We start from the raw sequence: 17,030 nt of genomic DNA on the forward strand, positions 1-17,030 counted from the left end.
CACTACTCTGTATGATTGAGGGCCCTATGCGGGGAAGGAAAAGGGGAAGGAAAAGGGGAAGGAAAAGGGGAAGGAAAAGGGGAAGGAAAAGGGGAAGGAAAAGGGGAAGGAAAAGGGGAAGGAAAAGGGGAAGGAAAAGGGGAAGGAAAAGGGGAAGGAAAAGGGGAAGGAAAAGGGGAAGGAAAAGGGGAAGGAAAAGGGGAAGGAAAAGAAGAAAAAAAAAAAAAAATTTTTTTATATATATGGTGAGGGGGAGCCCTAAGCCTAGATTTGGCTTCTCAAAGTGTATTAAATCACAAGGCAGAAGCATGTATTGCAATTTAACAATCATTAGATATGTCTGCATTAGTTTTCTTTTAACCTGGTGATCAGGCCATGAACACTCCTCCTGCATTAGGGGTTTCCACCCCCCCCCCCCCCCAATTTTGAAAGAAGGAGCACCTTTGGGCAGCAGTATTGTCAGTCTGGGGGAGGGGCATGTTAGTGTATCCAAGTCTACAAGTACATCTAACAAATTGAAGAAAAAACACCAGCTCTCACTTTATAAGCAGGTATACCAAACTGTTTGCCTTTGGGGATAAAGGTTTTGCATAAAGTAAAACCTGATCATTGTAAGCAACCTTGTGAGTGTTAAATGGTTTGTCTCATCCCTGTAACTGCTACATTTGCAGGACAGCTTTTTCTATATAAAAACCAAAACTTGCTGGCAGGATCACCAGATGAAAATAGAAAGAAATGAAGACCTACAAGAAAAAACAAAACAAAATGCAGCCATCACAGCTAAGAATCAGTGTGCTGCACTATAAACTCGTTTGGTTTTGGGTTTAATAGTTACAATTGAGCCTCAGCATGACCTTTAAGGCCCCTTTCACATCCGCCTGTCCGTTTTTTCCAGGTGGATCTGAATGGTTGCTCTATACAGCTCTATGGAGCGTTGGATGTCAGCGGTAACATGTCCACAAAATCCAGATGGATGGATGTCTTATTTTTCCCCATTTTGCAAACAGACAGGTGGTCTGTAATCATCCGATCCCCCACCCCCCCCCCCCCCCCCCCCCATAGGGGAGAGCAGATATTCATGCACAGAGTGCAGAGACTGACATGTCATCAGCCAGTTCAGCGGGGCAATCAACGGAGAGATCCCTGCTGAGGGGGGGGGGGTACCCCACTGCCTGCGTGAAAGGGGCCCAACAGGCTTGGTAACCAACTGATACAATCACAATTTTAAGCAATTTTTTAAATAAGCCATGCCACTTTCTATCCCTATGGGATAGTGCTTGGATATGGACTGCTGTAAACTATGTATTGCTCCCTGCCTTACAGATATCTAGAAATCCCCAAATAGCAGCAGTGAAAAAGGTAAAGAGAATTTTTACAGTTTTAAGTGAGCCTGTTTAAATATTCTGCCTGCTCACAAGTATAGCACAGGCAGCTGTTGGTAAAGAAAGAAACCCATCAGGAAAGGTGGGATGATGTCATTGTATACGAGCAGACATTAGGCAATGTCAGTATTTAGGGATTGCTAGAGATCTGTCACATGGCAGCACAAAAAAAGCTTAAAGCGGGAGTCCACCGGGACTCCGCGTTTTTTTTTTAAAAGCCAGCAGCTACAAATACTGCAGCTGCTGACTTTTAAAATAGTGACACTTACCTGTCCAGCGCGCCCGCGATGTCGGCACCCGAAGCCGATCTCTAGGTCGCCTGTCGGGTCCTGCCGCCGCCATCTTGGGTATGGGAATCAGGAAATGGAGCCTTTCGGCTTCATTTCCCGGTTCCCTACTGCGCATGTGCGAATCGCGCTGCGCAATAAGGACGCTCCCCGCTGCCTCTGGGATCTGTTTTCCAGCAGGCGGCGGGGCACTTGCGGAAAGGGGCGGGCACTTGCGGAAAGGGGCGTAAGTTACGCCCCTTTCCGCAGAGAGCTATCCCGGAAGTGGGTGCAGTTACCTGGATTATCCAGGTAACTGCACCCTCCTCCCCCCCGAAAGGTGCCGATTGTGGCACCGGAGGGGGGGAGGGTTCCGATGAGCGGAAGGTCCACTTTAGGGTGGACCTCCGCTTTAAGTCAGGATAGAGAAGTGGAAAACAAAATTCAGAACCATGTCTTTTGAGAACTGTAGTTCCCCGACTGTCATGCTGATACTTTGGTTTCAATATCAGTGACCTGGACCAAGCACAGAGATAAGCATGCTGAGAGTTGCTTATTCCAGATCAGACTTAAAAGTTTTAGGCCAGACATAGCATTTTCCATATACTACCAATCCCAACCCCCCATAACTTCTCTCAGACTCCCTCTAAAATGGTCTTAGATGGGATCACCTTTTACATCCAGATATTTGATGTTTCAGGATTTTCACCCCCTTCCTACCCCAGCCAATTCCAGCTTTCAGTGCAGTCGCACTATGAATGACAATTGTGTGCTCATGCAACACTGTGCCTTTTCTTTATTTCAGTAATAAAATTTAGCAAATAAGTAATTCTGCTTCAATGTGAGCTGATAATTGCACCACAAACATGCTGCAATGTTAAGAATGAATAGCACCCAAAAATTAGCATTCTGCATTTTGGTAACCTGGCCAGAATCACACCCGCAACTCCAAACCATTCAGGCGTGAATGGGGCTTTAACCACTTTCAGGCCGGACCATTTTGCCATTTTTTGCACTACTTTGCATTAACTGACAATTGTGATCGTGTGACATGGCTCCCAAACAAAATTGACGTCCTTTTTTCTCCCCATAGATAGAGCTTTTTGGTGGTATTTGATCACCCCTGCGATTTTTTATTTTCCACTATAAACAATTTTTTTTTCTCTTTTGCTATAATAAATATCCCAAAAATATATTTAAAAAAAAATTCTCAGTTTAGGCTGATACATACATTTTTCTACATTCACCGGACTCATGGGGGTCCCGAACGGCGTGCACGCGATGGCATGGCAGCATTCTTAAAGGGACGTACCTGTACACCCATATGCCTGTCCATGCCATTCTGCCGGCGTACATCGTCGCGCACCGGTCAGGAAGCAGTTAAACTATAAAATAAAAAGACAGATTTGTTGGTTGCCACACAGCTGCTCCAGTTTTGATAAACTACCCCTCAGCATCTCCCAAAAGCCTAAATTAAGGCCAGGTTAAAGAACAGAAAAATGAAATGGGTACCTTTACTTAGACCTACTTGAATTGTAATCACCTGCCTACTAGGTTGACTTCCTGGATTCAGACAGTCTACACCATTGCAAGGTTTTCAATCAGACTGCAATTTAAAAATTGTGCAGTCCGCCGGGCTCAGTCATCTACCTGGAGTAATTGCACAAAACATTTTACTTTCCATTCAAAAATAGCTTTATTGCACCGATAACCATGACAAATACAGATAGTTAAACTTAAATAAAATAAACCCAACACACACTTCCTATTCGGTTTCTACATCTATGTAGAACCTGAAATCCATGGAGCAACAGAGTCAAACGGACCATGAACAATTTAGGACACCATTCCTTATAAGTTAATGTTGTAGATTTATCAAAACAGATCCATGCATACCCTTGATTCATTCAAAACAGCATATTTAATGCTAAACTGCAACTACTAAAAATGTGGGTTAAAAGCTGAACTCTTAAGAAATGTCAATATAGTGTCACCATTCAGACAAAGCCAGGTAATCATTAAACACTGAGCAAACAGTCTCACAATGTGACAGGTTTAACAGAACAGAAAATGCATACCTTAAACTTCATATTTTTAAAGCAAGACATGTGCTAAAAGTTTAAAGGACAAGTTGGAAACATTAAGAAAAACATTCCGTTATGGATAACCCCACCACTGCTGGGTGGCAAGATCTTCATGTGCAGTTCTTAAATGCCTGTTGTTGCATTCTTCCCATCGTTTTATCTTCCCATTTTCCACCATTACAAATTTCCACTCTACATTGGCATCAGCTGGCAGAGCGAGTGAATGTGACCAATTACCGTCTTTATCAGAACTTAGAGGGACATGGCGCTCCCATTCGCCAAGTTTCTCATGATCCCCAATGACTGCAATCACCTGAGAGTCAGTGTGCGTGATATAGTGCACTTTGAAGCCAAGGCTTACATTCTGTGGGATTGGCTGAACGGCAGCAACCCTTTTTGTCCTTTGAGGGTCATCATTTAGTTTAGCCTCCGAGGGAGTAGCAAAGCAACTGTTTTCACTAGAGCCTGACCATTTGAAATCAGGGCTTTGCTCTTCTTGGTTGGATGAATGCAAGAAAACACATTTGTCCACAGTTGGACTTATCAGAGTCACATCTTCTGCTTTCTGGTGGATTACTACCTCCGCTTGGCAACTTTCAGTTGATACATGGTTAGTCATTTGACCATTAACTTGTGCACAGGTAGTATTTTCCAGGGTAAGTAAGGGCTTTTTATCAAAAGCCAGGACCATTTCTGATTGTTCAGAAGACTCAAGCTTACTGTGGTCATACAGGCCAAAATTATTTTCACTGTTGACTTGCCTAGAAGAAATGGTAATAGCCGATGCATTGCAATTTGTGACATTCTCTTGACACACTAGGAAAAAGAAAAAATATATACACATCAGGTTTACAAAATATACACCAGTAAACATTAAATTTTTTAAGTTGCAAGTTTTTACATGTTTATGACTGTAGCATGAAACCATATACTTAAAGTTGTTGGAAAGTCAGAAGGTTTTTTATCTTGATGCATCAAGCTAAAAAGCCTTCTGTGTGCAGAAGCTGCCCTACAGCACCCCTAGTATTTACCTGAACCCCAGCAATGCAACGAGTCCCTCAGCCATCAGAAAAAATAAAATAAAAATAAAAATCTATTCACAATTTGAAGCGAGTGGGGTGTTTTTTTTGTTTGTTTTTTTAGAAAATCACCCAGCTCTACCAATCAACAGAGAGGTGGTGGGGTAGAAGCAGGACTCCGTGTCTGAATGGACACAGGGAGCTGTGACTCAGCTTGGGTGCCCCCATAGCAAGCCACTTGCTGTGGAGCACTTGACAGGGAGGGGCCAGGAGAGCCAAAGAGGAGAAAAAAAAAAAAAAAAAAAAAAAAAAACAAATACACGACACAACCCTGACCCCCCCCCCCCCCCCCCCCCTGTACTCACAGTACAACTAGAGACTCTTGAAAATGCATTCAATTACCTTTTCAGTTAAAACATTGCCTCCTGCACACATACCAGTGTCTAAGCTGGCAGAGATCTCAGTAAACTGATTTATATTGGGGGGGGGGGGGGGGGGAGTGTAACCAGGTCTAGGTGCATTACTGAGACAAATGCATCTTCTCTGGTGCTTCTTTGACTGCAAAGCCATATTCAGACACCATGCGCAATGTCTCCAACAAGAACCTGAATGGAAGAGCTTTGCAAATTTAGGTGGTTACAAGAGGGGCTCTTACAGACTTGTTAGCGGAGTGCAATAATCTACATTTTTACCTTACAGTGCCATTTGTATGACAGCTTCATGGTGACAAACTTGTGGTTGCAAAGTCGAAAATGTGCAAATTATGTTGGTTACATCTTGTAAAACACAAAACCATGTCCTGTTCCCTGCTGTGTATGGCCAGCTTTAGGCTAGGACAGACTCTCAACCTTGTCAACACAAGGACACCCTTGAAATAGCTTTCCAATCTCAGGGAACCCCTGATAATTACTTAGGCAATGATACCACTACTTTATTGAAAAGTCACTCATAATATTCTGGGAATGCCTTCATCATGTTTTAGTTAGTCAAAAGGGTCTCCATCTACTGACACCATCTGGCATTATAGTTTTTCCAAGTTTAGGCTACTGATGAAATATTGGATAGCAATAGCATACAGTTAGTAGGGTTGCCGTGTATTTGCCCAAGTACTTGTACTCAGGCAAATGCTCCGATGCTTTATCCGATACCTAGAATTGACACAGGGGGTACAGGAGTGGTATACATGCACTCACTAAAGTAGCCGACAGACACTTCTCTCCCCTCTGTGGCTTCCAGCTGCTTTATTGAAATCTATACAGGGAGGAAAATCGGTGCTTGTAACGCCCCGCCACCCCCCCCACACACACACAGATCACCCCCTGTATACTGCTCCAATCATATCCCTCCCCCCCCCCCCGCCGTGTCCTCCTCCAGTCCCCCCCTCTGTGTCAATCTTTCAGGATGGAGAGCGGAGGAAGGAGCCAATAAATCTGTCAGCTGCTTCCTATTCCAAATGAACAGAGTCGGTGATCACTGTGTTTACAATACTTCAGTTTATGAATGGAGTGGAGCCTCTGTCCTCTCCCATCTCCAGTGCAGCTGAGGCTGCTGAGAAAAGGACTGGGTAATCTCCCTTTCTGTGTCTCAAAAGGGAGATGTCAGGGGGGTTAAGACTCCCGATATCTCACCAAAGACTCACCCCCCCCCCCCCGAGCTGATTAAAATTGTAACAATAAAAAAAAAAACACCGACAGGGGGTTAAACCTTTATTGGGGGGGGGGGGTAGGGGGCTACCCTGGACCTAACACTAACTGCCCTGACAGTTTTTACTGTCACAACTGACACTAAATGCAGTGATCAGTAAATAAATGATCACTGCAATCAGTGACACTGACTGGGAGGGGGGGGGGGGATTTGTGTGCCTATGTGTACCTACATGTCAGTGTAGTGTCACTGACAGTGTGACATGTTTGGTGCACTTACTTTCTGTGTTCTCCTCGCAGTCCAGTCAAAAAGACCGCCCCGAGGAGGATGACATCACTTCCTCCCTGCCTGCGTTTACTATACACAGCGGGGGAAACTTCTCATTCGCCAGGAGCGATCGAGAGGGGATGGCCAGAAACCAACGGCCATCCCCTCATCCTGGATCGCTCCTGCAGCGAAACGGACCGCCGCATCCAGCGGGAGGGGGTCCGATCGGACCCCCCACCCGTTGGAATGCCAGCAACGTACATGTACGTGCCTGTCGGTGCCATTGCGCCGACGTACATTGCCATGCGGCGGTCCTTAAGTGGTTAAAGAGGAGCATTCCATTACAAATACCGTAGCTGCTGAAATGTAATATTAGGACACTTAACTGTCCAGGGTTCACGATGTCAGCACCCTAGCCGATTTTCAGATCAGCTCTCAGGTGCTGCTGCCACCAGGGAAACCAGCAGAGAAGCGTTTCAGCTTCACAGCTGATTCACTACTGCATATGCGCTTTCCAACTGGCCCGGCAGCAGAGGAAGAGGGCTAAACTGTCGAAGGACGGCACCTTCTTCCAGAAGTGGGGAAGGGTACCCACTCCCCCCCCACGAAAAAGGTGCCAAAGGTGGCTCCGGAGGGGGTGGAAGCAGAGGTTCCACTTTTGGGTGGAACACCACTTTAACAGCTACTCAGCTTGACTTAAAGCAGAACTTCTCTCAAAAGGGAAGCTCTGTTTGTATGACTTCAGGATCCTCCGACATTTTTTGTAAGGGGGGGGGGGAGAATATAAAACATTTTCTAGACACGACCAGGAACTAGTTATATTGCAATAGAATGGTCCAATTTAAATTAGTTCTATTTGCATTGATTCACAAATGTGAAGCGGTCACTCTGAGGGAATGGTTTCAAGTTTAACAGTATGTGCAATTTCAGAGGTTCTTTATGTGCTTTTCAATGACATCTGTTTGTCTCAGGCTGGGTTCACTTTTGCGAATTGGATGCAGGTTAACCACATCCTATTCACATGATAGGCTCGCAATGGAGCGCACTTCAGAAAGGTCCTGTGTCTTTGGAATCGTTTCAGGTCTGAATTCAGCCAAAAATTGGACCCGAAATGGTGAACGGGGATGCACTGGACCCCTTCTACAAGCCACGTTACTCAGCTAGCATGAACCCAGCCTTACAGTGTGTGACCACTACCTAGGCACGTCTTGACCCCATTCAATAAATGCCCCACTTTTAGAATTGAATCAATTTTGGAAATTTTTCTGGAGCGTAATCCATAGAGATCCTCTATACCAGTGATGGCAAACCTTGGCACCCCATATGTTTTGGAAATACATTCCACATGATGCTCAACTACACTGCAGAGTGCATGAGCATCATGGGAAATGTAGTTCCAAAACATCTGGAGTGCCAAGGTTTGCCATCACTGCTCTATACCAAAAGTTACTGGAGAAAAAGGTCTAATGTTGCAATTTAAGTAGGTCAACTGCTTAAGTACAAAGTTGAAACTAAGTTGTTGACTTAACAGTTCCTCCAAGCTGACTCCAGTTTTACAACCACTACAGTAAATCCTGGACCAGAAATAAATGGACAAATAGGTGGTCTGATCTCTGAAAAGGCTAATAACTGGCGGTCTAATTTCAAGAAATTCTGTATCAGTCGGCATTTCTCATTCTGTTTTAGTAACCAAAACCACTTTTTGAAAACATAGCTGTGACAGGGCTCCACTGCCCACACAGCTGTGTCCTTCATTCACAGAGTTCTTTGAATGAACTACAAGCCCCATCATCCACTGCAACAGGCAGCTTGTAGTTCTCAATGAACTGCAAGGGTGAAGATGAGTGCTCTGGTAGTTGGTTGACACTTAGCTTTGTAACTGTCCCCCTGTGTTGGAGGTACAGGGAGTCAGGGTCTGCAGAAGCCTGACATTGCACCCACAATCTATTGATAATACATTTGTTATAGTCTTAGACTAAAGGCTCCATTCACACCTGAGCAATAAACACTGCAGGAGAATTATTATCCCAAGCCCCAAGGCCCCTTTCACACTTGTGGTCCAATCAGGCCCCCCCCCCCCCCCGTGTTTTTAACCACTTCCCGACCAGCGCACGACGATGTACGTCGACAGCATGGCACGGGCAGGCATATTGGCGTACATGTACGTCCAATATTCGTTGCCGCCGTGCCATCGGGAGCGCGCCGCCGGCGGCGCGCTCCCGTGCTGGTCGGGACCCCCGTGAGTCCGGTCGCGGGACCCGTGGACTCGATCGCCGCGGGCATCCCCGCGATCGTCTCACGGAGCGGCCGAATGGAGGAAATGCTGTATAAACAACATTTTCCCATTCTGCCTAGCAACTAGTGACGCTGATCTCTGCTCCATGTGATTGGAGCAGAGATCAGTGTACACTAAATGAAAGCCCAACCCCCCCCACAGTTAGTAACACACCCCTAGGAACACTTAACCCCTACACTGCCACCCACTGGTTAACCCTTTCACTGCCATTTACACAGGAATCACTGCATTTATATAGCAGTGATTACTGTATAAATGACAATGGTCCCAAAAATGTGTCAAAAATGTCCGATGGGTCCCCGACAATGTCGCAGTCACAATAAAAAAAAAAAAAAAAAAAAAAAAAAAAAATCGCAGATCGCCGCCATTACTAGTTAAAAAAAATAAAAAAAATAAAAAAAAAATAAAAATGCTATAAAACTATCCCTATTTTGTAAACGCTATAACTTTTGCGCAAACCAATCAATAATCACTTATTGCGATTTTTTTTACCAAAAATATGTAGAAGAATACGCATCGGCCTAAATTGAGGGAAAAAAAATGTTTTTTTTATATATTTTTGGGGGATATTTATTATAACAAAAAGTAAAAAATAATGCGTTTTTTTCAAAATTGTCGCTCTATTTTTGTTTATAGCGCAAAAAATAAAAACCGCAGGGGTGATCAAATACCACCAAAAGAAAGCTCTATTTGTGGGGAAAAAAAAGGACGTCAATTTTGTTTGGGAGCCACGTCGCACAATTGTCAGTTAAAGCGACGCAGTGCCGAATCGCAAAAAGTGGTCTGGTCTTTGACCAGCAAATTGGTCCGGTCTGAAAGTGGTTAAGGTGGACTTAATCAGACCAGGGTATGCATTTGATCTGCTAAAAAGCAGATGGATGGGGCGTGGGTGGTGTGAAATTGTTAAGCCCCCAAAAATGAATGCTTAATATAAAAAATATACCCCAAGAAAAATAACCCCCCCCCCCCCTCCAGAATAGATATTTCTCTATTGGGGGGGGGGGGGGACCCACTACAAAAACCACAATCATAGAAGCTTTGAGCTCAGAGGAGATATTCCTTTTTGTAAAAGATACCTGTTCCATTGTCTTTCTGGACCGGCTCATCACTTCCATTTACCAGTGTCCCTCCATCATCCTGGTCACGATCTGGGTGCATCAAGCCTGTCTTAGCACTGATGGGCACCACTTTATCGGGGACAATGACGTCATTCTCTTTACTGGTTTGCACCAACTTTTCCTCTGTGATCATTGCAGATTTCAGATCCTCCGCAGTGACCCGTGTCTCCTGTCCACCAATAGAGAGATGAAGCTCTTCTCTGGCACCCACCAACACATCATCACCTGTGTCTCCTGAGGGGCTCAGATCTTCATGGACCTGTTCCTCTACACCTGTGGATTGGTGGACCTCAGGTTTGGACTGTTGTGGGGGGTCTTGTCTGATGTGGACCCCCTCTTTGTGTGGGGCAGTAAGGTGGCACCCATCTTCTTTATGGTCCTGCACAAGGTCTTCATGTAAGGTCTCACCTTGGCCATCCCCTTCATCTGTCCCTGTAGTGCTCTTCTCCTTATCCAGCTGAGTAGCTGTGTGATGACTAAGGCTGGCTTGTCCAGCACTGAGCACTGACCTAGTATCAGGAGTCTCCTGAGGCTGGGTGTCCTCACACTCAGGTTCCTCTGGTAGGGAGGTGAGGTGTGTCACCAGTCTTGTGTCCTCTCTCTCCTGGTCTGTGTCCTCGCTCTTCTCCTTCCCCCGGCTCCCGAACCATACCCATGCTAGGACGGCGGTGATAATCCCCAGCACCACGACAGGCCACATGTTGCTTCTGTGATCTGTGAGCTTTCCCTGAGAACCGGACACCATCCCGCCTCCAGCCCGCACTCCCTATTAGTAGATGCGCCGCAGTCCCCGCCCCCAGATCACCGCCCCCTTCTCCTCTCCCAGGATCAGCTGTCCGGGCTGACATCAAGGAGATGGGATTATGGTGGATCAGAGGGACTGTCTCTTATGTAACCACACTTCCCATCTAAACGGCTCTTCATTTACCGCGTGTGCTGCTACACGTGTTCCTGGCGACAAATTTAAAGTGACACTAAAACGAATATCTTTCTTCTCCAAAAACAATCCACTCACCTCTAGTACTTCAGTGTTCCTGACCAGGGATGAGCCCAGGCGTGTTGGAACACGAGTCTGAACCCACCTGAGATACAGTGAAGCAGCCAATCATAAGCAGCGAAGGCATTGCGTCATGTGCGCACACACCTAAGTGCGTCACTGTCCTCAACTAGGGTAGGGTCAAGGGTGGCACCCTGGGGTTCACATAAGGACCCAGTTTGCCCTGAAACAGCATCACGAGTTGCCATGGTGGCGGCTCAGGCAAGCACGCTCTAGGTCCAGGACACGTGGAGTCATTCATTACTATGGTGTTGGGGGCGGCCGGTGTTCTGCCAAAAAACTGTCCCCCCATCGGATAGTGTCCGCCCCGTACTGCAAAGGCGCAGCGCTTGCGCATTACGGAGGACAAGGAGACTCGGAAAGTCTCTGAAGATGAACGGTGCCTGTGCACTGAGTCCAGGTTCAAGCCCCACCAACCAAGTGGACATACGGTAGCATTTACTAACAGCACTTACTCGCTTTGCTTGGCAATTTTTTATTCTAACTCTATGTCCACTTGAATAGTGGGACTTGAACCTGGACTCAGTGCGCAGGCGCCGTTCCTCTTCGTAGACTTTCGGCGTCTCCTTGTCTTCCACACTGCGCAAGCACAGTACAGGACGGACACTATTCGACGGGGGACAGTATTCAACACAACACCGGTGCACCAGAATCATGACAACATATGACTCTGATCCAGGATTTAGAAGAGAGGTTCACCTCCTCTAGACCTGCTCCACCCCTTGCTCTTTGCCATACTGCTGGAGCCAAAATGTGGGCTCTGATGTTAAGAGGGGACTGTGTGTTTGGGGGGACCCCCTAGCTGCCAACAGTCCTGATTTTGGGACCCTCGTCCCGATTGGAGGACGTCCCGATTTAGGATTTTTTCTTTTGTCCATGGAAAATGGGAATGTTTGGGTCTGCAGCAGTTCTGGCTCCAAGAAAATGCCCGCCTGCGACGCCGCTAGAGCTTTCCCCTTGTATTCAGCTACATCTCTCGCTCGTCGTGTGGAGAAGGGAGAGGCCGATCTGTGCAGCCAATGAATCGGCTTCTCTCTTCACAACTCTCTAGCTGGGGTTAGCTGCACTCGGCCCCTCCCCTCTCCACTGAACACAAGGAACGAGAGGAGATGTAGCTAGACTGCAGCCAACACTACGCTGAGGGCACTGATTTAAGAGGCACTCCGCTGGCAGCAATGATTTAAGAGGCACTCTGCTGGGAGCAATGATTTAAGAGGCACTCCGCTGGGGACACCTGATGTAAGAGGCACACTGCTGGAGACACCTGATGTAAGAGACACTCCACTGGGGACACCTGATGTAAAAGACACTCCGCTGGGGACACCTGATGTTAGGAAAGACTCTGCTGGGGGCACCTGATGCCAGGACGGACTCTTCTGGGGGCACTTGATGGCATCTGGTGGCAGGCAACATGGCAGGTGACACACTCAGGGGTCCCACTGATTATGGATTATGGTAAATTGAATAATTTCATTCTATATTACAATGTAATAATAGTAATAATGGGCTTCAATCATCCTGACACCAAAACAACCATGGTGCTGGGATGATTGAAGAGCAGGTGTTTGGAGTATCTTTATCTGCTGATTTGTTAAACTCTAGAATACACATTTCTATTGTGGTGAAGGATCTGGGCCTGCTGTCCCTCCATCCCTCTTTTCTTCCTTCTCTCTCCTTCCCTCCTTCTTTCCTTCTCTCTCCTTCCCTCCTTCTTTCCTTCTTTCTCTCTCCCTCCTTCCCTCTTTTCCCCCTTCTTTCTCCATCTCTTATTCATCTCAGACTCTAACCACACCACCATTTGAGCCATGCCCACATACGCCACGCCCACTATTTCACATAAACCATGCCCATTTTTTGACACAGCACGCAGCGAGCGCCACATAAGCATGCCCCACCCCTAAATATTATAAGACTCCGCCTACAGCCAAAAAAGTGTCCCTAGAATTTTTTTTACAATGTTAACAACTCTGGGACTCTAATGTGAAGGGGAGACTATGATGTGATGGGGGGGCTGATGTGAAGAGTGAAGTCTAATGTGATGGAGGTACTTTGATGTGAAAAGGGACTCGAATGTGTTGGAGGGACTCTGATGTAAAGAGTTGAGTCTAATGTGATTTAGGGTCTCTCATGTGAAGAGTGGAGTCTAATGTGATGGAGGGACTCTGATGTGAAGAGGGACTCAAATGTGTTGGAGGGAGTCTGATGTGATGGGGGGGCTTTGATGTGAATAGGGATTCTGATGTGTTGGAGGGAGTCTGATGTGAAGAGTGGAGTCTAATGTGATGGAGAGACTCTGATGTGAAGAGTGGAGTCCAATGTGATGGAGGGACTCTGGTGTGAAGAGTGGAGTCTAATGTGATGGAGGGACTCTGATGTGAAGAGTGGAGTCTAATGTGATGGAGGGACTCCGATGTGAAGAGTGGAGTATAATATGATGCAGGTGCTTTGATGTGAAGAGAGACTCTAATGTGATGGAGGGACTCTGATGTGAAGAGTGGAGTATAATATGATGCAGGTGCTTTGATGTGAAGAGTGGAGTCTAATGTGATGTGGGATTTAGGAGTGAATGGCAGACTCTAATGTGATGGGGGGGGCTTTGATGTGAAAGGGAGACTCTAACATGATGCAGGGGCTCTCATGTGAAGAGTACAGTCTAATGTGATGGAGGGACTCTGATGTGAAGAGTGGAGTATAATATGATGGAGGGGCCCTGATGGGAAGAGTGGCGTCTAATGTGATGGAGGCACTTTGATAAGAAGAGCAGTGGGGGCTGGTGCTCAATATTTTGGGGGTGGCAAATAAACTTGCCCCTCTCACTCGCACTCCAAAGACTCCCTGGCCAATCGGGTCTCAGGACCCACTTCCTGATAGGTCAGGAGGAGAAGCAGGAAGAAATTGGCAAATATTGTGCTCTGCGCTCCAAGCCCACCCTTTTTTTAAGACAAGAATGGTGTCTAATGTGATGGGGGGGGGGGGCTTGATGAGAAGAGAGACTCTAATGTGATGGAGGGACTCTGATATGAAGAAGAGTAGAGTATATTGTGATGGAGGGGCTCTGATGTGAAGAGTAGAGTCTAATGTGATGGAGGTACTTTTATGTGAAGGGGAGACTCTAAGGTGATGGTGGGCTTTGATGTGAAGAGGGACTTTAATGTGTTGAAGGGGCTCTGATGTGAAGAGTGGAGTCTAATGTGATGGAAGTACTTTTATTGTGAAAGGGAGACTTTAATGTGATGGGGGTTTTTGCTGTGAAAAGAGACTCTAATGTGATGTGGGAGGGGGGGGGGGGGGCTTTGGTGTGATGGGAGACTCTAGTTGTTGGAGGGGCTCTGACGTGAAGAGTGGAGTCATTTGTGTACATTGTTCCAGGCTCCAGTTTCCCATTGATAAGTAACCTTTATGTTTTTTTTTATTTCAGATGGGCTGCCTGAAGATTTTGAATCATTTTAAAGGGTGCTACACAAAAAAAGATTGAGAAACTCTGCCCTACATAAAAGGCAGAAGGCGTTCTCTCGGCTCCCTCGGCTCTCTGCCTCCTCATTGGCTCAGATAGAGTACAGCAGCGGGAGTCAATGCTTGTCCATGCATTTTTATCAATTATCTTTTTACAGAATCAATAGACAGGGGAATAAACAGATAAAACGGAAACATAAAATCTCCATAACTGGATGACTCGGCAGTTATCAAACCTCCTTGGGCAATAACAGAATACTAGTTTAGAAATGTGTAGAGATTTCCAGATACATTCAAAAGGAAAGAAACCCTTTGACAGTTATTAGAGTAATGTTTTAAAATGTTATAAAAACTTTTTAGTGTGTACTTGGGATAAAGCCTATACACATAGGCTTCTGCTTCCTCCTAGTCAGTACTGCAAACTGACTGTGCTTTGTCGCTTAATCTTTGAATGGGCTTTTGGATCCATGACACCCTCACAATTGACACCCCTTCCCTTGCCTGGATACACAGTATCTCACAAAAGTTAGTACACCCCTCACATTTTTGTAAATATTTTCTTATATCTTTTCATGTGACAACACTGAAGAAATTACACTTTGCTACAATGTAAAGTAGTGAGTGTACAGCTTGTCTAACAGTGTAAATGTGCTGTCCCCTCAAAATAACTCAACACACAGCCATTAATGTCTAAACCGCTGGCAACAAAAGTGAGTACACCCCTAAGTGAAAATGTAGAAATTGGGCCAAAAAGATCAGCTCAGCTGTAGAACCACTATTTTCAGGGGAGACCAGCTCCTGTATTTCTCTCATGATAGTTGTATAATTTTAGTGATGCCGTTGTCTGTCCATGTGCCATATTTACCAAGAAACATGTCAGCCAGTGCCCAAAGAAGCATGCTAATAAGAGGCAGCAAAGCCTCGCAGTGAAGATAACATACTCCATCTATAGCTACCCTGATGAGAACTTACCCTGAGGGCAAACAGTGCAGAAATGATCAAGCACCCTCTTAACATTCATGACCAGCTTGACTGGTTACATTTATGGGTAGCTTCAGTTGGTCATATAAAGTCAGTAGGAAATGCAGTAATGTGTGGTGTAGCAACAGGACATGAGTCAGTTGAATATGTATGTTGGGTGGGGAGGTGAATAATGTGAATGTGTAAGGCAATATTGAGGATAAGTGTTAACAAGCAATGGCCCTGGAGACGGGGGCTGGGTGTGACAAATGAAATTCATTTGAAGATGAGGTGGGGGAAACCTCAGCATTTGGCCTGGAAAACATTTTGACGCATTGGACTTTTTAATTGAAGGAGTGTTGACCTTTTGACCAGTTTTTTAATCAATAAAGCAAAGGTAAAATGTCTTAAAAAGATCAAAATGCATTTCATTTTATTGATCTGTCACTGAACAGATGACAGCATACACAGTACATTTTTGATAGATATGTAAAATATAAACTTGTGTAAAAGCATTGTGTAGAGCTTTATGATCATCTGGATAAGTTTGGACCTGAAACCAGCATTGCAGTGATTGGTGTTGACCAAGTGCAGAAAAATAGTACATTGCATTGGAAAGAAAATCAGTCACTTCTAATTTTCAGCACGTTAGAGTGGATTGGCATTCATTTCAGTGGTGTGACCATGGTCTGCCTTCTGACCAGAACTCTGCCTGCTATTCTACTTACTGCTTGTTTCCATGGTTGCTAACTTCAGCTTATCCTTCAACTAGTTTCTGCGCGGATTCTGTGTTCATACCAGATGTTGATCCAATCTGCATCCTGTCTTCTGCTGGACTACTCTGCGGCCCAGATCCGTTGTGCCAACCTTCTTCTCTCTTGTTGCCTGTCTTCCAGAGCACCTTGCAGCCAAGTCCTCTTCACAGAATTTTACTGTATCTCAAGATTGGACATTTAGCACCCATGGCACTCTGTGCCCTCTCACCCCCATCTACCTCTCCAGGGGTGTTTGGACCAGAGGTGTAAAGCAGGCCTTCTTGTTACTTGGACCTCTAACCAGGTACTTGATAGTAGCCTACTGTTAGCCTAACCAGGTACTTGATGTAGCCTACTGTTGCTAAACTACTGGAAATGCTAGGTGTCTAGCGGTCTCTGGCTTCAGTGTTTTTCTTAAATACTGTTCTGGAACAAGCAGACAGCAACTGAAGTAAGTGTGAAAACAGAATGCCTGATCTTCATATTTATTCCAGGTCTGTGACTCAAAGTATTAAAGTAGAATTCCATCCAAAACCTAACTACTTCTAAAAATGCCCCCTCCCTCTCATAACACCTATTCTAACTAACCTGTGTAAAGGCCCATACACACGGTCAGAAAACCTGAAGATAAACTTTGTTTCGATTTTCTGATCGTTAGTATGCTGCTTTTGACAGCCAATTACGAATTTTCGGCAGACAAAAACTGGATGTGCAGGCTTGAAAATGTTT

The 17,030-nt window shown here is 45.5% G+C and overlaps 1 protein-coding gene across 1 annotated transcript; it reads right to left on the reverse strand.

Annotated features, from left to right (window-relative positions):
* Nucleotides 1-3,319: 3,319 nt before the first annotated feature.
* Nucleotides 3,320-10,836, reverse strand: STBD1 (starch binding domain 1). The gene is made up of 2 exons (XM_077476356.1): nt 10,035-10,836; nt 3,320-4,548 (listed from the first exon to the last, which is right to left on the reverse strand). The coding sequence occupies exons 1-2, from the start codon at nt 10,819-10,821 to the stop codon at nt 3,806-3,808; spliced, it is 1,530 nt and encodes a 509-aa protein (XP_077332482.1). The 5' UTR covers nt 10,822-10,836; the 3' UTR covers nt 3,320-3,805.
* Nucleotides 10,837-17,030: the final 6,194 nt, after the last annotated feature.

The sequence above is a fragment of the Lithobates pipiens genome, unplaced genomic scaffold (assembly GCF_037356315.1).
Source record: "Lithobates pipiens isolate NorthernLeopardFrog02 unplaced genomic scaffold, aLitPip1_a1.2 Scaffold_13, whole genome shotgun sequence".
In the NCBI taxonomy this organism is placed as follows: Eukaryota; Metazoa; Chordata; class Amphibia; order Anura; family Ranidae; genus Lithobates; species Lithobates pipiens.

What these genes read in the sequence shown, in the direction of transcription:
- STBD1 (XM_077476356.1), bottom strand. Translation starts at nt 10,821, where the DNA reads ATGGTGTCCGGTTCTCAGGGAAAGCTCACAGATCACAGAAGCAACATG. An exon ending in CCAGAAAGACAATGGAACAG is followed by an intron (nt 4,549 to 10,034) that starts GTATCTTTTACA and finishes TCTTTTTCCTAG; the next exon opens with TGTGTCAAGAGAATGTCACA.